This window comes from Motacilla alba, chromosome 4 (genome assembly GCF_015832195.1).
Source record: "Motacilla alba alba isolate MOTALB_02 chromosome 4, Motacilla_alba_V1.0_pri, whole genome shotgun sequence".
NCBI lineage: Eukaryota > Metazoa > Chordata > Aves > Passeriformes > Motacillidae > Motacilla > Motacilla alba.
Genome location: NC_052019.1, coordinates 71,022,028 through 71,045,249, shown reverse-complemented (window position 1 = coordinate 71,045,249; position 23,222 = coordinate 71,022,028). Strand labels below are relative to the sequence as shown.

Sequence of the window (23,222 nt, the reverse complement as noted above, 5' to 3'; positions counted from 1 at the left end):
AGGGCACTTAAGATGGAAGCTCTCGAGGTGAGGGACATGAGAAAGGCCTGGGTTTTTCTAAGTCACAGCTGGAAAAGTTACCTGGAATTTTAGCCTGGCAGGATCTGGCTGCAGATGGCCAAGTATCAAGTGAGGATTTCCACCGAGGTAGAGCCAACAAATGTAGTGGCTGCTGTGTCTCCAGACCCAAGTTAGTCTTGTTGCTCTTTGTTCTACAGGCCTGGATCCAGGGAGGTGATGGCTGAAAACTGGCCGGGACTGATTTGGGAAAGCGGTCTGAGGCAAAATCTGTGTTTGTGCGAGGAAGTTTTGATCCAGAGGTGACCATGTGAAGAGGCTGAGTGTGTCAGAAAGTTAAAACTGGGACCTGTTTGCCAGCAGATCGATCAGGATCCAAATGAATCACCAGAAAGTGAGTAAAGCACCCCACTCTGTTTCAGCTAATTTGAATATCTGTTTGACTAGTTTTTTTTCCTACAAAAAGGTGGATGGGAGCATTTATAAATACACCTGCACCTGTTCTGTGGTGAGAAAAAAGCCCCTGCCCTCGTACGCAGAACTGCCCTTGCTGGGAAGTGTGCATGCCTGATTTATCAGGCTCTGGGCTTCTCAGCTTGGACTACACTAATTGCTGTGTCTCATTACTCTGTTCTTGTGGCAGGGCTGCCTGCAGCTCATAAAAGCAGATTGCTTCCCTGTGGCTCAGTATTCATGTCGTTTTCCCTTGGGAAGGGTGGGAGGCTGGGCCGGTGCTCTGCCACGGCTGACAGACGCACAGAAACACAGGATGACAATGCACAGGTGAGCAAGTACAGACTGCATTAAAAGCCCTCCTAGGGAGGGATCCCCAGGTGTTGAAAAATCAGAATTGCTCTTTTTCTGGGACGCACGGATCTCTTGGCATAAGGGGATAGGGTCAAGGAGTGCAGAGGAGATGAAGCAGCAGCTGCTGAGCTGTGCAGCCTGAAGCTGCCTGTATCCCTGTGCAAGTGCGATTCGGTGATGGGAGAGGCTCGGGAGAGGTCATGTCTAAACCTCGGAGGTGCCCGGGGAGGTTTGCAAATACTTCTGCTTCTCTCCGGGTTTGATCTGGTGGTAGGGAACGGAGTACCAAGTTTTGGTTACAAGGGCACAGGTGTCAGGTGTGTTTTCCATCTGTTTTTTTCCTCGTTGCCGTAAGATGACCGCACAGACAGCAGCTGTACTGGCTGGACTTCTAGAGGAAGAAAAAAAACCCTGAGGAGGAAACACAAGGCTTTTTCCTTTTTTTTTTTTTTTCCCCCCACGTGGCATCATTGCTCGGTGAGCGCTGCCACGGCTGAAACGCCACCTACCTTCGGGCAGCCCGGAGCACGCCGCGCGTCCCCGGGGGCGTGACCGCGCTGCGGCCCTGGAACAGGAAGGGCTCGGGAGCAGCGGAAGGGACGCGGCGGAACGGGAAGCGCGGCGCTGGCAGCGGGAGCCATGCGGACCCGGCGCGGCACCGTCCTGCGGCCGCGGGCCGAGCCCGCCGATGAGCTGGCCGATGACCCCGCCGAGGTGCCCGGCGGCCGCGCCGGCCCCGAGGAGCTGGCGGACGATGTGGAGCGCTTCCACGAGGAGCGGTTCCGCGCCGTGATGGCCGCCCTGCACAGCGGCGACGAGGCCGGGGACAGCGAGGAAGAGGAGGAGGAGGAGGAGGTGCTGGGTCTGCAGCTGCCCGAGGACAGCGAGGAGGACGAAGAGGATGAGGAGGAGGAGATGCAGGATCGGAATCCCTTTGTGGAGTACAGCGCAGAGGAGGCTGAGGAAGGAGAAGAAGAAGGTGAGGAAGACGAACATGATGTTGAGGATGGAGAAGAGGAAGGAGGTGAGGAAGATGAAAATGATGTTGATGATGAAGAGGGGGACTTGTCCATGGAAAGCGACTTGGAGGAGCGCCATCCCGAAGCCAAGCTCCCCCATGAGCTCTCCTGGGGCCAGCGCAAGCAGCTCTACTATGACACGGACTATGGGAGTGATGCCCAGGCCAAGGGCAAGCGGAGCCAGCAAGAAATCGACGCTGAGGAGGAGGAAGAGGAGCAGGAGGCTCAAGTCATCCAGAGACGGTTGGTGAGGGATTTGGGGGAGGATGATTATGGTCTGGACATGATCCAGGGCTACCTGGCTAAGCAGCAGAAAACCCACGATAGCAAGGGGCAGAAAATTGATAAAAATCTGCAGGCCCTTTCCAAAAAGGAGCAGCTGAAGCTGCTGAAGCAGGAGTCCCCAGAGCTCCTGCAGCTGATGGAGGACTTTGAGGTGAAGCTCATGGAGATCAAGGATGAGTTGCACCCGCTGCTGCAGATGGTCAGAGACGGCACTATCCCCCAGGGGAAGGGCAGCCGCTATTTGCAGACCAAGTATCATCTCTACCTGAACTACTGTGCCAATATCAGTTTCTATCTGGTTCTGAAGTCCAAGAGGGTGCCGGTTCATAGTCACCCAGTCATCGAACGGCTGGTGGAGTACAGAAATATCATCAACGACCTCGCCGTCGTAGACCAAAAGCTTTCCCCACAGGTCCGTATGCTTCTCAGGAACTACTATGACAAGAAAGAAGAGAAGCTACGGAAGGAAAACAAGTTCTCAGTGTTTCTCACAATGAATGGCAACAAAACCAAACCGAAACGTGCCTCTGCGCCTGTTAATGGCCAGGCTGCTGCTGCTGAGTCGTCGGACGAGTCGGAGCTGGATGAGGAGGCTGCCCTAAAATACTACAAGATGATGGAGGAGAAGCTGGCACTCAAGAGGAAGAGACGTGGAGACGAGGACGTGCCTGAAGAAACAGTGGTGTCAGAAGGAGAGGATCCCGGTAAAAAGAGAGGGGTGACCTATCAGATGATCAAGAACAAAGGCCTCACGCCCAAGAGGAGGAAGATCGACCGCAACCCCCGGGTCAAGCATCGGGAGAAATTCCGGCGAGCCAAAATCCGCCGCAAGGGCCAGGTCCGCGAGGTGCGCAGGGAGCTGCACAGATACGCCGGGGAGCTGTCTGGCATTCGGGCCGGGGTTAAGAAGAGCAGGAAGCTGAAGTGATAGCCATCTTTTTGTCAGAGCTGCAAGCAGCAGTGCTGACTCCAATAAAAATTTTATACACGATGTTGTGGGGTTTATTCTTAAGGAAACTGGGGTGGGGTAGTATGTGGTTTTTGTTTTTCAGAGGGGGCTTTCTAGAAGGTGCCATCTCCAAGTGTCACAGGGCCCTTTGCACACCTCAGCCATGTCTGAAGGTGCTTTCCTGTGTTGCGATGCTGTTCAGTTTCCCTAAACAGGAAGCCTTGAGAGCTTGCAAGCAATGTTATCAGGCCAAGGGAATTAACTGGGCTGTGTGGGGAGATGGGATTGGGTGGATGGACCTCTGGAGGGTGGGTTGGGGTAGGGGTTCAGCCGCTGTCACTGGCCTGTTTTGCTGTCTAGTTCTGGTCCATCCTGTTCCTGTGTTGAGCTGCAGAGACGTGGTTAATAGTAGTTAGTTTTTGTTCTGATTGATGCCTTTGTTAGCTCTTAAATACTTAAAGTATGAGCACTGTTTTTAATTTACCTAGTGCCATGTGGTCTGAAGTACTGTTTCCCTTCCTGAATTAAATGAGAAGCAAAGCAAGGACTTGGGGACTTGCCTGGATTTTACAACCTTATATGTGATAACCATATTAACTTCCCCTATTGTAAATGTTCCATGTCTGCTGCTGCAGGACTAAGCATTGCTGCAGGACCACCTTACAGACGGGTAAGGTGTTATGTCTTCAGTGGGCGGGTGTACTTTGAGGGTGTTGTGATTTCTGCCATGCCTTTTGGTGTGGGTAAATGCATTTTCACCCCACACTGAAGGGCTTGCCAGGAGCTGAGTGCTCAGTTCCAGTCTGGGCTGTGAAGGAGGAGTGAGTGGTAATTTTTCTGAAGTTGAACAAAAACTGTCTCAGGTGGAACCTGGACCTGTGTCTGGGACAGGTTTCAGGGAGCCCATGCCTTGGTTTGGGTACCATACCATTTGAAAGGTATTAGTTTTTCATACAAAATTATTTCAGGAGAATAATTGCTTTATTTAGTAATGCAATTGCATATCATGGGGCTATTTTGTGTGTGTGATGGGCTTGGGGGAAGCCAAGAGATGAGTGTGTGCCCTTGATCCAGTGGTAGGCCAGGTTCTGTAGTAGAAGCACGTAGATGCTCTGCTTGTGCTCGGAAAGTGAAATGTGCTTTTGTGGGGTTCCTGTGTCAACCTTAGCACCCCAGCCCTGTTTCTGCTAGGAACACACTGTTCACTGCTGGCTGGAGAATATTTTGGTCATTTTCCAGGCTGCTTGTTGAAGGGAGAGGTAGAAAACAATAAGCTCAAGCTGGACAGATAGGAACAGTCCTGTCTCAGGTGCACTCAACAGGTCTTCTCCTTAGATTGGTGCTTACTCACCTGCCCTTACTATGAGCAACAGTGTCAGCTGCTCATTCCCTGGCAGAAGAAGCAGCCTTGCTGCTCAGCCTTGCTGAGGAGGGAAGCAGAATTTCCCCACCTTTAACTCCCAGCTGGGATCATGGTTGGAGACTGAAGCAGAATTCCCCCACCTTTAACTCCCATCTGGGATCATGGTTGGAGACCGCTGCTGATAATGCTGAGCTATGCCCTGGAGGCTCTGCTGTGAGGTCAGTAAGGGGTAAGATCTGGGCAAAAAAAGCAGCTTAGGTGCTTTTTCTGGGGAGGGATGGTATTGTGTAACAGGCATCACACGGGGTGTGGAAAATAACTAGCAGATCTCATTACCACAGAATCTGCTTGTGCACGTTTCACACTTGATGCCAAAATGAAGGGCTAACGGTCTTTTGTGGCTTTGGGCTTCCTTGGAAAGCTCTGAGCAAAATTCTGGTGACTTCTACTGAGCAGCAACTAAGGGAAACAACAAATGGGTGTGCCATTATGGACACGTTCCCCAGAAAGCCTGGGATTAGGCTGAAGGCTGGCAAGAGCCCTGCGTGTCAGTGGCCCAGCCCTGCCTGCCGGCAGATGGCAGCTCCTGGGTTAATGAAGATTAACCAGGCATTATGTCCACTTGATTAGTTCAGAGACTGGACAAAGCCATAAACATAATTCCCGTATGCTTTTACGTGTGGCTGATCATGGCAATGCTGTGATTATTAATGCTGTGGGAGGGGGCGATCCCCACAGTGTCTCTAGGAGATACTTGGAGTCATGTTTTGTGCTGAAGGCAAGTTCCTGGTGCTGAATGTGTTTTGAAAACCCCTGAGAAAATGGACACATGAAATCAGGCAAGGACCACAGGTGATCAGGAAAAAAAGCAAGGAGTGGATCAAAGTCCTGGTTAATGCTGCTTTTTCCCTTTTCCAGTACTGCTTTTGGGGAAGGTGCTGACACTGCCAAGAAATGCTTCAGCCATGAGACGGCACTTGCCCTTGCCAGGGTCCTGCTTGGAGAGGACTGGCAGCCTCAGCAGCACCTAAAGCAGGTGGGACTCACCTCAGGTGACAGCTTTGTCTCACCTCCATCACCCTCGCAGCAATGGAGGGACCTGCCCTGGGTCCTTTCCACCCGCTGGCTTGGATGCAGTAATGCAAAGGACAGGCAGTCCTGCCACACCGGCGCGTAAATGATTGGTATTTAAACTGACACAGGCCAAGCATAGAAAGCTCCAAGGTATGAGCTATGGTTTTTCTGCACCTGGAAGACATAATCCTGGGGGTGTGGTGAGCACCCAGAGTAAGCCTGGCTGCCTTTGGAAGCTTGGGCAGAAAAGTACAGTGGCAGAGAGGGGGACAACATTTTCTGCATCACAACCTGAAATTTCTATTTATACAGGGCAAGGAAAATATATTGACGAACTCACATGGAAATGCATTTGCTGCTGCCTTAGATTTTGTCAAGGTTTTCATAGCTGTGTTCCATAATATGCCACCACACACAGTCTGGGTATTGTTTTACTCTTGTTAGCACGTAGAAATTCAAACGTTCAGCTGTGCAATTTGTGAAGTGGATTAAAGCATCTGTTCACTTACTTGCAAAGTGTTGCATGACTTGGGGCAGGGCTGAAAAAAATCAGTCTCCATGATTAAGTAGCCTTTACAGCTTTGCTTTTGCATTTTTAATGTGAGATTTAAAAAGAAAGCAGCAATGTGTTTCAGCTTAACCCAAGTGCAGGGTGTTCTTTAAAAACGGGGCGGATTTATGTACTTCCTGCCTGCTGACAGCACCACAATCCACATGATTGCCTGTCTTCTGAAAGACTGTCCCAAGTGAAATTCCCAGTACTACGCTGTATTTGGCAGTTTTAATACTAAAGAATATAGTTGGTCTTTGTCCCCTTTTGTCCCAGGACCTCCAAACGCTGCTGTCCATGAGCTCTCACGCCGGGGAAAGCCAAGGGGAGGCAGGAGATGGTGCCCCGGCTTCGCTTCACGGGTAAGAGCCCCTGCACTGTCCCGGGGGCGGCTGTCACCGGCCGTGCTCCCCCGGTGCGGCGGCGAGCCGCTGCCGGCGCTGCGGGGGGAGCCCCCGGGGGCGGAGGCTGGGGCGGCCGCGGCGCTTCCCGGCCGGGGCGGGGCGGGGGCTGGGGCGGCGATGGCGGAGGCGGAGCGGGCAGCGCTGCCGCCGCCGGCGGAAAGTTCCCGGGACGGGGCCGAAGCGGAGCTGTCCCCCGGCATGGAGCGGCGGCCCGAGCCCGGGGAGGCGGTGGCGGCGGCGGAGGAGGAGGAGGAGGCGCGCCCTGCCTCGCCGCCGTTCTTCCTCCTCTACCCCGGCCATGGAGGCGGCGCCGCGGCCGCGCCGCCCGGGCTGTGGAGACCCCCGGCGCCCCGCGGCGCGGCCGAGCTGCCCGTGCTGGTGCTGAGCTACCCGGGGCCGGACGGAGCCCGTGAGTACCGCGGGGCTGCTCCCGGGCCGGGAGCGTCCATCGAGGCGGGGTGGGCGGCGGGCCGGGGGTCGCTGGGCGCCGCTCCCCGCCCCGAGCGCTCCGGACGGGCGGCGTGCGGCTCTCGCGGCCACGGGCGCGCCCGGGCTCGGGGCGGCCGCCCCAAAGCTGCCCCTGCCCCGCGGGGCTGCGGGGGGACGCGGCTGCTCCCGGCGGCGGGGCTCGGAAGGAGGCGCTTGGGGGAGCGGCACGTGAGCCGTGCTGGCCCAGCAGCTCAGCAAAACCAGCCGCACGGAGAGCCCTCTGAGGAGCATCCGTGCCGCCCTTGGAAATCCAACAGGCTGTCCTGGACACGCGGGGTGTGGTTTAGGGGCTGGGGAGCACCCTCTCGGGTTTCCTCCTGGTGTTGGTGCGGAAGATGAATCCGTGGCGAGGGCACTGCGCGCTTGAGACCTGAAGAGGCTGAAGTGCATCGCTGTGTGGGGCGTGTTGGGTGGCAAATAGCGTTCTCCTTTGTAAGATTCTGTGTGATGTTCTTGTGGTGTGTTTGTGGAAGCTGGAGTACTCTGAAGTACTTGGGTGTGTTTTAAAATCAATTAAGAAGTACACACATGGGTGCATATAGAAGAGATCTTCTCTTTTCCGTCCATCCTAAAAATAACCAGCAGCTTCATCCTCTGGGCCGCTGCCAGAGGGTGTGTGACTGAGCTTTTGGCCTTTGCTTTGTCACCTCCTGTCCCAGGTGAGCGTTCACTCACTCAGGAGCTGATTTGTTTGGAGCGCGAATCTGGGTTTTTTTTCCTTTGGAAGCTGATGTACTTGAAGGCATTACTCAGCAGAGCTAGAACCAGTGAGGTAAGAAGTCCGTATCTGTAATGCCAAGAGGAGGTGAAATGCCCTGACTTTGCTCTGATCTCTAGGAAGGACTGTCTGTGACTGCCAACTTATGCCCAAAGTCCCTCTATGTTAAATTGTTGTTTGGAATGACAGGCCCCTTTCAAAACCTTCAGTTTTACTTATAATTTTTCCCTAATCAGGAGATCTTTACCCATAGTAAACCCTGTGATGTGTATACAAGGGCTTGAGCTACTTCTGATAGAAGACTTAGAGAAAAATATGTAATTGCAACTGTTCAAACTTTGTGAGGAGCTCTTATCTGGATGTGGGGAAACTGAAGCATTGAGATGAGCAGGTTTGTGCGCAGGGGCTTGGTGGAGAAGCTCAGTGGTTGAGCAGTGCTTTATCCCGTGTCAGCCTTATTCTGCACAGATTGTCCATGTAAGCTTGGAGAAAAATCTTTACAAGATGCATATAAAAGTTCCCTTGTTTTTGTGAGCCGTGGAGGAGGAGCTGCCTGTGCAGTATCGAGTGTCACAGCTCGCTCAGGGGCTGACTGATGCAGTGGTAGCAGTGTCTAGAGGGAGCAGGAATCAGCATCTATTTGCATGGTGTCTTGAACTCTGTCTTCTGGGGCAAACCCTGTCAGTAAATCACTTTTCCCCACCATTTCTTTTTTCTTGTTGTGTTTTTTTCCAGTTCTCACATTTCTAAGAGCATCTTTCATTTGTTCCCATAGAGCAGCCGGAGGAGTTCTGCTGCAAAGGCTTAGCTGTTACAGGGAGGCAGTGGCCACTACACCAAAAAGTATTTCACAATATTTTGGAGGTTGATTTCAAGTCTTTTTTCCCCTGCTAGAACTCAATCCTTGAACTATTTTGTTGTATTCTCACTTGATTCCAAACATCAGGCAAAGGCCAGAGCTGCTTGGGAAAAGGAGGCTGCAAAAGCTCTTCATGGCAGCAGCACCTGCTTACTTGTTACAGGTGGTTCCAGGCAGAAGGAACAAGATGATGTACTTCAACATGCTGACCTGCAGCAAAACCTTAGAACAGAACACAAGCAACTTGATTAGGCTGTCCTTAAAAAAACCCTAAACCAAACCCAGACCTTTCCTTGTTCTCTCTGAAACCCTACCCAATACCACGATACTTGAAGTAGACTTTTCCTCCCCGGAAAGTAGACTTTCCTTCAATTATCAGAGTTACTTCAATCCTTAAATGATATCTCTGTGTTTCACAGTAGGTGAAGAAAAATTTGTTTGTTGCCTCTTAATTAAGAAATGGTTACTGGTTTTTGAGTTGGTAAACCTCCTTTTGCCCGTTCCTGTTTGAGCGTGTTAGGGTTGGGAGTAGCTGGTATTTGAGGTTATGTGCATATCTGTCCTGGCAGAGGAGTCAGAAGCAGACTTTGCCATGTAGATGCTGTGTTGCTAATTTTATCTTGGTAGATTACATTCCCTGTCAGAGATGGCTTTGTCCTTTTTGCTTTGCAATCTCTACACAGTGAGGGGGAAGACTTTCTCCTAATGATGGAAGCACGGGTTGCTCACAGGCTCTGAAAATAAAAGTGCACCCAAAGATGCTCCCTGGAGTCCTGAGGGTGGTTTGGCAATTTGTTTGGGTTTCTTTGTGTGGATTATTCTAATTCCTTCAGCTTTGAAGCTCCAAATACTTGGCAGTACAGCTGACCTCCCAAATACTGGTGGCTGAGGGAGTGCTTGGTCTTCAGGTGGTTGGTCTTAAAATTCCAGTGCAGTCAGGGTGTGATTGTTTAATCTTAAAAATGTTTTGGCAGACCCCTGCTGTGTTTTGCAATCTAGCCAAAGCCTCTAAGGGCTTGTGCCAAAGTGTAGCTCACAGGAGGGTTTGTAGGACCAGTCAAGGCTGCCTGACTGGTTTGAGATGGAGAAAGTGGCTCATCCTGCACAACCTCCTCTGCATTTGTCCGTGATTGGGGTTTTCCTGTGTCCGTGCCCATGCTGTGGAACCCTGATGGAGCCTTATCAGGTGCCCTTGAGTCGTCTGGTAGTTGTATGAAAGATTTTATGAGAACATCATGTTTGATACCTTTCTTTTGTTTCTTTATGAGATGCTTTGTTGCTTTTAATCACTTTGGGGCACAGGATGGGGATAGGGGAAGATTTGTCTTGTGGTTTTCAGTGGTGATTAAAAGGTAACAAGTCATAAGTTAAGCAGTTCCCGTTTGGGTTTTTTTTAGGGTTTTTTTTCATTTTTGGACATAAGTCAAACTTAAAGAACATTTTCCTAGTACTTTAAATATCTCTGTGGAGTACTTGCAGCAGGATCATTGCATAAAGGAGCCTGAAAATAGAACTCAGCTGGAAGGGAATTACTGGCTTATGTTCCTTCTGCATGTTAAAAGCAAACCAATGGAAGTTGAACGGTTCCTGATTTTTTAGCAGACCTTCCCTGTGATCCTGATGTGCTGGGCACTTGCCTGTGCTGAGTTCAGCTGAAGAGCCGTGCTGTGAAATGGGAGCTGCAGGGTTACACCCAGTGCTGTTGATATTTCTAATTGCTTTGAAAACAAAGAAATTAAACTGTCTGTAGAGAGGTCTGTTGGATAATAGCTTGAGCAATAGCTTATGGTGTTTTGTTGATTCTAAAGGCTTTGTTTTGAGCGTGTGCCGTTTGTTTAGACCCTGTCCAAGGGTTAGCCAGGGCCAGCAGCTGTTCTGTAGCACTTGGTACATGGCCACCGTCGCTGTGTTTAGAATTTGGGGTGGTGTGATGTGGATGCTGCAGCTAGAGGCTGTGACTGCTGAAAGGGTGTATAAATATATCAGTTAAGATGCTGTCAGCACGCTTTATGAGCTCTGTTCTCTTGGGGAGGAGAAACAATAGTAATTCTTGTTTTCTGTGAAATAATTGCCCTTTGCGCCGCTGTCAGAACAGGCTGCCTGATGCTTGCTTGGGTTTGGCCTAATGGGGAAAGAGTTGCTGAGTCAAAATGTGCTGCACTAAGCAGGAAGTTTTCACCAAAAGTAACTGCTTCCTCTTGCCGGTCAGAAATAGCAGCTCTTAATCCTCTTGCCCAGCTTTATGAGGCTCCTACATGATGGTGCCATTTTTTTCTGAGAGCTGTCTGCATTGGCATACTGAATTGTGTATCCAGCAATCTGTTTTGGCATTTGACATCCCCAAGAAACACGTACTTCCCTCCGAGTATTTCTTAGGGGAACAAAAAGCAGGGAGAGTAATCACGGTTCCATACATTGGGCACATGTTGTTACCAATATATTGTTCTGGTTCCAGCCTTCTCCATCCATTTCAGGTGGGTGTTGCACATCTGCTCTCCTCAAATATATTGGAGCCACACAGGAATGAAGTTGGATAAGCTCATTTATTGGTGCCTGATAGCGTTATTCAAGTGGGTGGTGACACTAGAGCGACCTTGGGAATGAGAAGCCTGTCTGGTGGCTTGGGACCTCTTGTCCCCCAGCACCGGGACCCTGTGGGTTGGGACACAGGTGAGGTTCAGCCAGTCAGCAACGGACAGGGAATGTGGTGGTGTTATTATAAAATACTGTTATTATATTATTGTTGAGAGCCTGGAAGCCTGTTTCTCTTCCTGCTGAGTAACAATATTTCTTTGTCAGCCTCACCTGAGCAGCACAATTTTCAGGGGAGATTTTTAAAGCATAAGATTGGGTCACGGTGTTTGTGGTGTTCTCCTTTATTGTCCTTCCACGTGCCCTGCTAAAAGAGCTTCATCCTCAGTCACTGGAGTGCTTAGAGCCGGATCCTTTTTTCCTTCCTGTTACCCTGAGACAATAAATCCATCCTAACATTTTTTGTACATGGGAAATTCTAGCTCCAAGGTGCCCCCGAGAAGACGGCACGGCGAGTAAACCCCAAACTGCACCTCGCGCACCTCCCGTGAAAACAAAGGTGCCGATTGAATTCCTGTAGCGGCACGCAGGGATGTGAGCGGAATACAAACGCGGCTTTGTATCGCGGGCGCTGCTCCTTTGTATTCCGGGGGCGCTGGGTGGCCGGGGGTGCGGCGCTGCTCCGCTCGCTCCCCAGCGGGCCGGCACAGCCCGGCCGGGAGCCGCCGTGCCCGGGAGCGCCTGACTGCCGGCCGCGCATCAGCGGCGTCTCGGCAGCATCCTGGGAGTCGCAGGCGATCACATGAGCCCGGCTTTCCAGCTCAGTTCATTAGTCAGCCATTTTGGTCGCCACCCTGCTCCCTGCGCACAGCCAATCCCGGCGGCACTCGCTGCCCGGGCTGCGCCGGGAGACGGGAGCCGCGCTCGCAGCTCGGCACGCCGGGACGCTGCCTCTCCGCTCGTCCTTTGTTTTTTTCTGGGGTCATCACCAGAGGAAGACGCTATTTTTTTTTTGCTTTTGCTGCCTCTTCATTTTTTTTTCTTTTTATTTTTGGACTTGTTTTTCCCTGCTGCCTCTGGTGGAGAAGCCAGGGTTTTGTGGATGCTGAGGATCAATAGCCTCTAGCATAGCTGGAGACGACGGCAGTCGCTGGAAAGGAGGGAGGCAGAGCTAAGCGGGAAGGAGCAGCGTTTTTACCTTGCTCGATCTATGAAAAGGCCAGAGCAGCCTCTGTGATCCCGAGCAATCTGTCCTTTAATCGCAAGGTATTTCTGATTTTCTTCTTCAGAAAGGTTTTGTTTTTAGTCCTTATTTTGCCCCCGTTGTTGTTGTACCAGCTGAGTCATCATGTCTGCTCTGACGCCTCAAAGCGACATGCCAACCCCCACCACAGACAAGATCACTCAGGCTGCCATGGAGACCATCTATCTTTGCAAATTCCGCGTGTCGATGGATGGAGAGTGGCTGTGCTTGCGCGAGCTGGATGACATCTCGCTGACACCCGACCCCGAGCCTACCCACGAAGGTACGGTCCGGCTGTGCCCCGGGAGCCCCGGGCCGGCTTTGTTCCGGCGCTGCACCGCTTGGGAGGGGGCGGCTCCGGGACCACACGCTCGTGTCCTGCCTGCGGAGCCCGGACAGCCGCGGGCACGGCAGAAAGACAAATGCTGCCTCAGGTTGCCCTCCGAATTTGTAACCCAGCCCTTTAAGGCAGCCCGGCGATGAATTCTCTTTTCAGCTGTATCAGGTTTGTGTATGTCAGGAGGGAAGGAAACCGTGATGTGTGCTCGGTGAGACCATGTAACCCGATTTTGCCCTTAAAGCGGGGCTGATGGCTCTGTTAGTGAGCAGCCAGCTGGGACGGGCGGAGCGCAGTGGCGGCGCCGCAGCGTGTGCCTGGCCGTGGGGAGTTTTTGCAAAGCCCCGGCGATTACGCAGCCATGCCCATTGTCAGGTGACGATGCCATCACAGTGCCCCAGCTCGCCTCTGATGAGCCTGCTGCTGTTTGTCATGGCTTGCAAGCCCGAAACGTGGGGTTGTAGCGCATCTTGCTTTCCCCTGGAACGGGATTGGGGTTTTGGGTTGATGAACAGTTCAATAGCAGGACAAGGATTGAATGCTGAGTACTAAAAGCACGAGACGACATCTATGCAGTGCTCTGCCAATAAGCAAGTGGGGAAGAAGGAGAGGTGATGAGTTTTTGCAGATGCTGAGGTTCAGAGTGCCCTTGCTGGATGCACCATTTGGTTTTAGAGCGAGGAGGCCCCAGCTTCTCGTGCCTGACCCCTTTCCAGTAACTCCTGAAATGCCACTCCACCAAGCAGTCTGGCTTGGCCCGTTTGATGCTGCCTGGTTAAGTCGGCAGTGTCTTACATTGTCTTGCTGAATGAGGCAAGTGAAATTGTGGTGGGGATTGAAGCTTTAAACTAAATTTCCAAGGGATAATTTAGTTTTCATTTGACAGCTGCTTTCAGTGACAGTAGCCCTTGGGTTTGGATTTGGCTTGCCAAGTACTTAGTCACGCAGTGGGATACCAGACAGAGGTTTCAAAAGGAGAAATTTAGCATTCCCTCTGAAGCATGTCCCAGGGGTTGAGGGAGGTGAGTACTGGGTGAGCAGGAATTCAGTTGTCTTCCAGTTCCCATGTTCTTGTGCGTTACACAGAGACTTTCCTTGCTCTTACTCCCGAGTTTTTCAAGGTGTAATTACAGTCAGTCTTTGGTGAATACCAGAAGGGGGTTAGAAAACAGCATATGCTCATTTCTTTACCCTATATTTAATTCACATGTCAAAAAGGAATGCAAAAAGAGCAGCACGGTAACAGCCTTCCTGGTAAATGAAGGTTGCTGGTTGTTTGGTTGGGGGGTGTTTTTGGATCCAAGTTGTGCTTTGAACACAGCAGGTCAGGCAGAGCGTTGACAATAGAAAAGCTGACACAGCTGTATCCCGGTGTTGGGTCTGCTGCTACTGCATCGGCACTGCTGCTGTGTCTGCAGGGTGTGCACGGGGCAGGGGGACAGCAGCGTGGGCTCGTGTCCCTGCCAGTGTCTCCATTAAAAAAAAAACTGATGTGCAAAGGTAGGCATTATGAAGAAGGAAAAAAAAGCTGTGGAATTCTTCCAAAGGCATGACAAAGGGGAACAGCTCTTTGCTTAGAAATCACAACATGTGAAATATATGTTGCAGTAAGTACCAAATCCAACAGCTCGTTGGATTAAGATTTGAAGCCTTCCATTTGCTGTCCCTCAGCTCTTGCTGCTTCTGGGGAGTTTTGTCCCTGGCCTCTCTTCACCCTGTGATCTGCTGTGCCCCCAGCCCTCGAGCAGCCATCCTGCCTTCAGAGCCAGTCACAGCAATTCCAGTCCTGCACAGAGCTGGAGCTTGAGAAGAGCTAAGCAAAACTTATCTTCAAATTAAAAACAAGCAGCAGGTACTGAGTTGCTTGCAACTGCGTATATTCCGTATAACCTGTAGCATGGCCCCTCTATTTAACAATGAAAGCAATTAATGAGCTTTTTCAGTTGATGGGAGCAATTCTGTGTGCATATGAAAATAAGCAGATTCTGCTGCTTACTGTAAATCTGCTTGGATTAGAGAAAGAGTTCATTTTTTTAAACAGGCTGTGATCTTAATAAGACTCTCAGAACCTTACTGTCCTCTGCAGGCCCCTCAGAATTCAATGTGGCATTGGTGGTTCTTAACTTGGCTTGCAGTGCATGTGTTGGTCTTGGAGGCAAGTTTAGGGATGGAGGTAGAAACCACCTGGATTATATGTCTGTTGAATGTTGAACAGAGTGTGTGTATGGATGGCATGGAACACTGGTCTCAGCTCTGGGGAGGAGTTACACAAAATGGCCTTTTTTAGGCTGTTTAACTGGCTGTTAAATTTCCATCTTGAATAATCATGAGGAGCTTCACAGTGAGAGCCGTGGAAATTTTTGTCCTCATGGGATCACCTTGTAGTAGCATCCAGAAGGAATACATGTGCTAACTTGAGAGAAGTTTGAGGAATTACAATATTCCTGTCTTTATTGATCCTCCTGCATTTGCGCTAAGAGCAGCAGTTGGAATTAGAATTTATAATATGCAAAGATGAAATTATCTTTTCTATAGGGCTTAAGCTAAGGCCAGATTTTTTCTACTTTTTGGACCAGTGATTGTAAAGTTTTCATTTCTGGCATGTGCTTGTGTAGGATACCCTGACAAGGAGTTGTGGACCTCTTCAGGAAAAGCAAATGTTCCTCTTAAAACCTCCTGCCCATTAATCTGTTGCGGTGATGATTGAATCATCAGCCAGATTTTATCTTTTCTCTCCATTTTCTATCCAAGTGTTTTCCGTACCTCAAAATGATTTAGGGAAGCGGCATAACCTTACTGATGATGCTTTTGTTGTGCAAACAGGCAACATTTAACTTGGGTTTAGGGTTTCTCTAGTAGTGTGGAATAGGAGCAGCGAAGTCGTGGGAGAGGTAGAATTTTTCAGTGCTTTGAGCCTTTCCCATTAGAAAACAAATCTGAATTGTACTCAGAGTGGCAGGGACCTTTCAGGTGTGGACAGAAACCTACATGAGGTGACTCTGTATTTGCAAAAAGCCTCCTAAAACACATTTGGTGATAGAAACCCCAAAATAGATGAGAAGTTTGATGGAGCTGGAGACCTGATGGAATAGAAGAGATGTGAAGTCAGTAAATGCGAATTAAATGAATTACAGAGTGTTCACGGTCATCAATCTTGGGAATAGCAGTTAGGTCATGTACTCCAGGCTTCAATGCAGAAATCGCTCTCAAGAGTTGTTTTCTTTGCTCTTTTAAGCTGTGTCAGTCTAAACGAAGTCAGAGCTGGGGAGCTTGGGGCAGGGTTATATCCCTCAGAGGTGGTGAGTGACAAATGCTGCAGGGAAACCACTTGGGTGTCAACTGAACTGGGAAGTGAAAGATGGGGGGGAAAACCCAAGGGTTTGGGTTTTTAGTTTCTTGGTGTCTGCCAAAGAGTGAATAGGATGAGACATTTCCCATAGCAGTTAGTCATGTGTTTCCCTCTGAAAACAGGCTGGTTGTGCAGAAACATTCCATGTAGCTGCACACAGTGGCAACCCCGAGAAATAGGGTGATATTTGATGGTGATCATGTGGGGATGGGAGTGAGACTTGGGGTGGGATTAAACTGTAACCTCATGGGATGTACATGGATGTTTATTTGTCCCATAGGTGCAATGGAGAGTGGGCTGGGAATTTGCAATTTGGCTGTACTTCTTTATTTCCTTTTATTTCTTTCTGGTTTCTTGCAGCTCTTTTCTTCTGTATGCATGGCTCTCTGTGTATGTGTATATTCAGAGATGGAATTTTTATGCAGGGGGTTTTCAAAGAAATGGTTTCTTGTCCTGAGTGGATGGTAGCTGGCATCGTGGCTGCAGACTGCCTGGTGGTTTCCCTGATTTTGGGCTTGCAGGGTGTTAGAGTATGATGCTGAAACCCTTTTCTTTGTCAACAATTAGTGATCCATTATGTTGGCAAACCTAACCTGAAAGAATTAGTTATGTACTTCCCATAACACGAACAGCGTCCACCTAATTTTCTTCCTTGGCCTCTTTATTTGCTGTTAAATGTATTCCTAAGGTAAGGAATATCAGAATGCACTTAAAGTGTACTAATGCTACCAGAGGTTCCCCTTTTGTAATAAAAGAATTTTTGTCCAGATTTGGGCCAAGCCTTTCCCAGCAGCAGGGCTGGCCTGGCAGCATCACTCAGGACTTTGTTTATCAAGTTCAGTTTTCATTTCCCAAAACTGACGCCTTGGGTTTTTTTAGGTTATTTTACTGATGGCTCGGCCTCTCCCTACGAGTTTAAAATTTCTGTACTTAAAAAAATTTTAAAAGTCCTGACCTATTTAAAAACTTGTGACCTTTTCTTCTTGATGGTCCCTGTGAGGGTGGTGAGGCCCTGGCACAGGTTTCCCAGAGAAGCTGTGGCTGCCCCATCCCAGGAAGTGTCCAAGGCCAGGTTGGGGCTTAGAGCAACCTGGGATAGGGCGAGATGTCCCTGCCCATGCAGGGGACAGAGACAGGGGATTGAATGGGATGAACTTCAGAGTCCCTTCCAACCCAAGGCAGTCTGTGATTCTCTTTCATCTGTCTTTGGAGGAACTTGATATCCAGATGCTGTGTGTGAGATGATGTTCATTGGTCCAGGAAGGCTTAGACTCCCAGCTCTATTTTAGCCTAATAACTTCAACCTTCAATAACAAAGTAAATGTTGAAAGCAGCGTGAAATAATTTTGAAGCTGTTCCATTCTCCCAGGGTTGACTTGTAAAAGCTTTCTTTGGCTGGGAAAGTATTGCCTGTCCTTCAGTGAGATGCTGCTGCTGTGTCAGCCACGGGAGAGCGGGCAAACCCCTCCAGTGTCCAAGGAACAGATAGGATTTTCATGATTAATACATTAGAGGCAAGTTCTCCAGTCCCTTCCTGAAGAACTGGCTTGAGTGTTCATTGCAGTGGGATATTCATTTCCATAATACTAATCTTCCTGGGAATCTCGTTGGAATGAGTTAATCATGTTATGCTGACTTAAAAGCCTCGGTCATCCTGTTTTCCAAACTTCCTACGTAGTGAGTTAAATACTTTGCATCATAATCAGAAGTATTGAGTTTTTCACACCCCAAAAGGACCATGGAAACTAAGGAGTTTCAGCTCTTTGTGATTGTTCTGTGGGAAGGTGTTTCCCCCCCGCTGTTGCTTGGTGGAATTGCCAGACAAGTGGGAAAATGTACAAGGTAAAAGAAGAAATGAACTCCTCTATGCCAAGTGCAGATAGATGCATGTAGAATGAATGAAAATAGAAAAAAAGTGCTTTTGCCTCTAAACCTATGCAAATGCCATAGCACCAGTTGAAATTCGTGCAGTTCCTGCTAGTAGGAAGATGAGTTTATGGCTTGTAGGGGTAGAAGAGAAGAAAGTATTCATGACCCCTCTGGATATTTCTCTGGGATCCTTACACGGGTAACTTGGTAAGGGTTAAAAATAAACGAGAAAGAACCAAAACCAGATTTAGCAGTACCTGGGTAACAGGGACAGAGACAACTGACAGGCTTCATTTCATCTGTGTTCTTCCCCGTTTATGCTTTGGGTTGAGAAAAAATCCACCCTCTCAGTATTAGACCTTGCGGTGGTGGTGTGTGGCTTCCCTTACTGTGTGCAGGTAGGGATTCCGGGATGATCAGCATCGGGGTCTGAGCCCCGGGTCCCGGGCAGCGTCAGGGACAGCGCCGTGCACGGCAGTGAGATTCAGTCTCCTGGCCCTCGGCAAGCCGCAGCGCCTGTCGTGGGAGACCAGAAGCCATGGCTGCGGCACTCGGGGGACAGCATCGCCAGGGTTTGGCTGTCAGCCCCGGGGGTGTGCTGCAGGGAGGGTGCCTGTAGCTGCCGCAGCAGTGCTCGGCCCGGGGCTGTCCCCAGGGCGGCGCGGCGGGCCGGGGGCCTGCGGGCAGCGCTGCTGCGGGGCACGGGCCGTGCGGGGCTCGGCTCCGGGGCTCCCGGCTGCTCTGCCGCTCCCGGGCCAGGAGGCGGGCGGCGTGTGGGAGGGAGGAGGGCCCGGCAGCCTCCGGACTTTGCTCGGGTCGCCGGCGCAGCTGGCTGGGGAAGAGGGCCGCAGGCTTTGCCGTGCCTCGGACGTTCTGCCGATGGCGGGTGAGCGCTGGGGAGCGCGGGTGTCGGTAGGGAGCGAACAGTGCCCAGGGTCCGGGGCTTTCGGCTGGCTCGGCTCGCTGGGTTTGGAACAGGGACTTTGCGGGTGTGCTGAAACCAGTTCGCCTTGTCCTGCCTGCTCCTCTCCCGGGATTCCTCCCTGGCCCCGCCAAGGAGAGAGGCGCTCCCCTGGCTGAGTCCTCAGGGGGCCGTCATCAGCCTGGGACCCGTGCAGGGCTCGGCTGGGTCACCTCTGTGGGATCTGTCATTTGGGGTGAGGGTCACAACAGAGTTAAACCTCTCCTGAACCTTTAATATGCCCTCAGTGTGTGTTTTCCCTGAACGTGCCTGCTTCCCACGTGTGGCTGTGTCCCTGCCAGCAGCTGTTCTTGGGGCTGGATGTGAGGGAATTGAAGGAAAAGCTGACATTGCATAAATGTCACGAGTTTAGTGCTTTTATCTTATAAGTAAAGTAATGGTTTTGTTGCTTTTCTTTTTGGGATGTGCTTTACAAAAATGTTGCTTGTGTTAATGCAGAAACAAAACTTCTGCAGCTTTTCTGAAGCCTGCCCCGGTCTGACTCTGGGAGAAAAATGCTTTGCTCTATTGCTTTGTGCAGACTAATGAACCTTTTTGACTTGCAGATCTTTTGCCACTGTGAATTAAGTCTTGTATGATGCAAATCTCCCTTTCAGTTATGCTTTTCTTACACCTTGATTTTGAATCTTTCCTTTAGATCACGGCTTGCATGACGTTTTTCTTTCTTTTCCTTTCCTTTTGCTGTTTGCAAAGACTCTTGGGAGGATTTGACAGATGTGGTGGAGCAATTGCGCGATGATTCCGAAGGTGCGTTCCACACCCACATCTCACAGCTCTTGTTTGTGCTAATCGTTGGCTTCCGCGCTATTATTTTGAGCCTGAGTGCAAAATGCAGTTAGTTTCCCTTCCCAGTGCCAGTAGCTGTGGCTTTCCTGCATTTTCTTGGTGTTGCTTAAATCCATGTTGGCGGGTTTTTTTACTATGTTGCCTTGCAGTGGAGGTAGAAGAACTAGATGAACCAGGGCTATATTTGCCTTCTCCTAAATGCTTTCAGAGGTGGTAGTTTCCTGAGCCTGGCAGAAGCACAGCTTAAGAGGTTGCAGCAACATATGGAAGCTGAATTTTGAAAAAATATTTCAGAAATCACTCTGAAGTTTTAGGTTTCTGCAGTATTTCTGTCTAGATTCTTCAGATTTTCTGGCAGTATTTGCCAAGGCTTGGCAAAAATTATTTTAAAACTTGCAAAGTACTAAATGACGAACTTATTTATAGCACTTCTTCCTTGGTTTTTAAGAAACTGTGCAAATGTGAAATAGTTGAATCCCCAACGTAGCAAGTGGTTAATCAGTTTGGTACTTGGATGATTGAATCAGCTGCTCCTGCACGGGATTCAGGTGCTTGCAGCACGGAAGGCTGATGTTCTCATGCTCCGAGCTCAGTGGCCCTTGCTGCTCATCTTCCACCCTGGTGCCTTGAAGAGCTGTGCTGCTTCTGTGCCCCGGTGCTGCCCGCAGCCTCCTCAGCCACAGGCAGTGCCCTCCTCTGCTGGCACAGCAGCCCGCGCTGCTTCCCAAAGAAGGGCATTTTCCAAGGCAGGCATTTAGGAAAAAAAGAGAGGCCCGAGTCTTCTTTTTATCATAAAATATTGCAGGAGTTGTTTTCCATTTATTTTGTCAGGTCAGAGGTGTTTCTCTGGCACACTGAAGCAGCTGTGCTAAATTTCAGCTTACTTTAAGTTGTTGCTCCTGATGTAAGATGGAGAGCCACGATGAAGTGCTAATGAATTGGCATTGCTCACAGTGGGTTTGTTCACTTCTCCAGTGTCTCATCATTCCCTGCCTTTGGTCCAAGTTTTAGCTTCATTTTAGTTGCTTCTTCCTTCTTTTAGAGTAAGTGTGAGGAGTGATAAAATTTATTATCACCAAATGAGGAGTACCAAGAGCAGTCACAGCTTAATCCTTTGAGATCCTGTACTGCATTGACTCTTTGTTGACTTTCAGGTTCCTGGGTACAGATTGTACCATTCAAACAAATTACAGGATTCTTGAATGCTTTTGGAAACATCTTCATGGAAGCAGCTGGTTTGAAAAGATGTGTGTCTTCTGTAGAAGCTGCAATATTGAAATAACAAAATGTCCTAAGAGGACATTGCTTCCTTGAAACCCAAACCCTGTGGAAAGCAAAGTTCAAGAGCTGGGGGTTTACTTTAAGGTTTATGATGTGGGCTGTGTAGGAAGGCCCAGGCAGGGGTTTTGCAGTTAGTTGCAGAAGGAGGTTGGAGAAGGTACTGGCTCAGATGGAGCACACCAGGATCCAGCTTGTCCCAGCTGAAAGCCAGCCTACAGCTTTACTGTGTACAAGTCAGCCTCGCCCGCCTACCCTGCCTTATTCCAAGGTGTGCCTGGTGCAGTACAGAGAGCAAGAGTATCCATTACTTGGCACTTAATTTTTGGAATAAACCTTGGGGATTTTATCCAGTTTCACGCTATATAAACTAACTGGTTTGCAAGATGAGGATCTTGGATAAACTGCACACGCAGAGAACAATTGCTCAGAGCAGATTAAGGAAGCAGAAGCCTTGGATTAGTGTGATACAGTGAAAATACTTTTCTGTTGAAATGAGCCAAGAACCACGGCCAAAGGAGCATTTTCTTTGGGGCTCTCTTGTACAGTTCCTTTAATTCTGTGTTAGGGATGGGTTTGCCCCCAAGCAGAGTCACTGTGGACGCTTTGCTACCCATCAGAGCAGTGGCCTTGGCCAGTGAGGAGATGGGATGAGAGAGGATGAGGAGGAGGTCTCTGTGTTGGCAGTCCTGTGCCTGACTCGTTCCTGAGTCTGCATTCCCAGTGATGGTGACTGTTAGCTGCCCTGCAGCTCAGGAGATGGATTGGAAATCCAGAGCAGCTCATGGGCTCAGGGTACCTCCAGAGCAGCCAGACCCATCACCTTCAGGCAGCAGTAGTCGTGAAAGGCAGTAAAAACACCTCACAGAGTTGAGCCTTTCTGCAGTCCAGTGCTGCTCTGAGCGTTGCACTGCTAAATGAGTACTTGGAAGTTGTCTAAACTATGGAAACAAACTTAGAGAAGGAGACTTCTGGTGCTGCTTCCCTCTGAAGAAGAAGGGCAATGAAGAAACGCTGTCCTGAGCTGCTTTTGGAGGGACTGAACAAATGAGCTGTGCTATCAGGTTTGGATGCTGGCACTGCCCTGGCTCTTCCCCCTCGCTGTGCTGGATTTTCCCAGCCCACAGTGACGTGCACTCGGGTGTGGGTGTATTAGCTGGTCTCTCAGCTCTCTTTCTGGCTGGCGGGTGCTGACAGGGTGCCTCTTGCTTAGATCTGTAGTCTGAGATAGCCTCAGGTCAGGTCTCTGCTGCCAGGAGTAGTTAATTAACTCGAGGTGGCAGCTGGGTTCAAGGGTCCCTGGCTGTTGGCAGCAGCCCTGGATAAGTGGGGGATTTACAGGGATGAAACTGCCTGCACCTGGGAACCGGAGCTCCAGACTTGGGTGTGAGTAGCAGGCCTAAAGGTCTGGATGCTTAAAATGTGCAAGAGGAAGAAGATAATCCTGGGACGTCTGTGAGTTTGGGGGTTTAGTATGGCCTGCTAAGAGCCATGAAGATCAGCTCCTCACGGGTGAAAAGCAGTGGCACTGCTAAAACCAAGAGAGGGAAGTGGGAGTTGGCTCCATGCTACATCTAAGCTTAAAAAAACAGTCTTGAGGAAGAGAGATGCAAGTTCAGATAGAGACATGTGTTGCTGGATTAAGTGTGAGGGGGTCCAAGGTGATCTTCAGATGGAAGAACAAACCACAGCTGGAGGATTCTTACTGGTTGGTAGCTGGGCATGTGAGTTGGAACAAGTGCTGGTCAGAGATACATTGTCAAGGTGCACAGCACAGGATGAACGCCAGGCTCCAAATGTCTTTCTGGAAAGTAGGGAGCTCCTGTAGTTATTGCAAGTATTAAGGCACCCTCAGTATGATTCATCGTCTGTTGCCATGCCACTGTGGCTTTGGCCCTAAAACTGCTAGTTGGTGTTGATTTTTCTCCACAAAAAGCCTGCAGAGTGCCTCCTGGGAAACTCGCTGCCCCAAAAATGCCTTCAAAGCTGAGGAAAACAAAGAGCGAGGTGGGCTGTTCAGCGTAATAAAGGCAGCTGTCGTTGCTCAGCAGCAGTTTCCTTGCTTTGTTGCAGACCCGAATTACCTGATGGCTAACGAGCGCATGAACCTGATGAACATGGCCAAGCTGAGCATCAAGGGGCTGATCGAGTCGGCGCTGAACCTGGGCCGCACGCTGGACTCGGACTACGCCCCCCTGCAGCAGTTCTTCGTGGTCATGGAGCACTGCCTCAAGCACGGCCTCAAAGGTACCCGGCCTGGGCAGGGCATGGCCTGCCCTGGGGAGCAGCGGTGTGGGCTGACAGCGGAGCC

At 50.1% G+C, this 23,222-nt stretch overlaps 2 protein-coding genes across 11 annotated transcripts in view; both read left to right on the top strand.

Moving 5' to 3' along the window:
• The first annotated feature begins 1,401 nt into the window (after nt 1-1,401).
• On the top strand, nt 1,402-3,120 carry UTP3 (UTP3 small subunit processome component). Its single transcript, XM_038135336.1, has one exon. The coding sequence runs from the start codon at nt 1,465-1,467 to the stop codon at nt 3,055-3,057; it is 1,593 nt and encodes a 530-aa protein (XP_037991264.1). The 5' UTR covers nt 1,402-1,464; the 3' UTR covers nt 3,058-3,120.
• Nucleotides 3,121-6,568: 3,448 nt separating this feature from the next.
• RUFY3 (RUN and FYVE domain containing 3) overlaps nt 6,569-23,222 on the top strand; it is a 30,877-nt gene continuing 14,223 nt past the window's right edge. For 4 of the 10 annotated variants that reach the window (XR_005256742.1, XR_005256743.1, XM_038135327.1 and 1 more), the window contains exons 1-3: nt 6,569-6,878; nt 19,541-19,594; nt 22,985-23,158. Coding sequence is in view for 8 of the 10 variants with exons in the window: in XM_038135327.1 (XP_037991255.1) it covers nt 6,587-6,878; nt 19,541-19,594; nt 22,985-23,158 (520 nt within the window). In the remaining 2 variants the exon portion in view is untranslated. Of the gene's footprint in view, nt 6,879-7,009; nt 12,594-18,608; nt 18,752-19,540; nt 19,595-22,984; nt 23,159-23,222 lie in introns of those variants that run through there. The other 6 variants (XM_038135329.1, XM_038135334.1, XM_038135328.1 and 3 more) reach the window with 6 other exon arrangements.

What these genes read in the sequence shown, in the direction of transcription:
- UTP3 (XM_038135336.1), top strand. Translation starts at nt 1,465, where the DNA reads ATGCGGACCCGGCGCGGCACCGTCCTGCGGCCGCGGGCCGAGCCCGCC.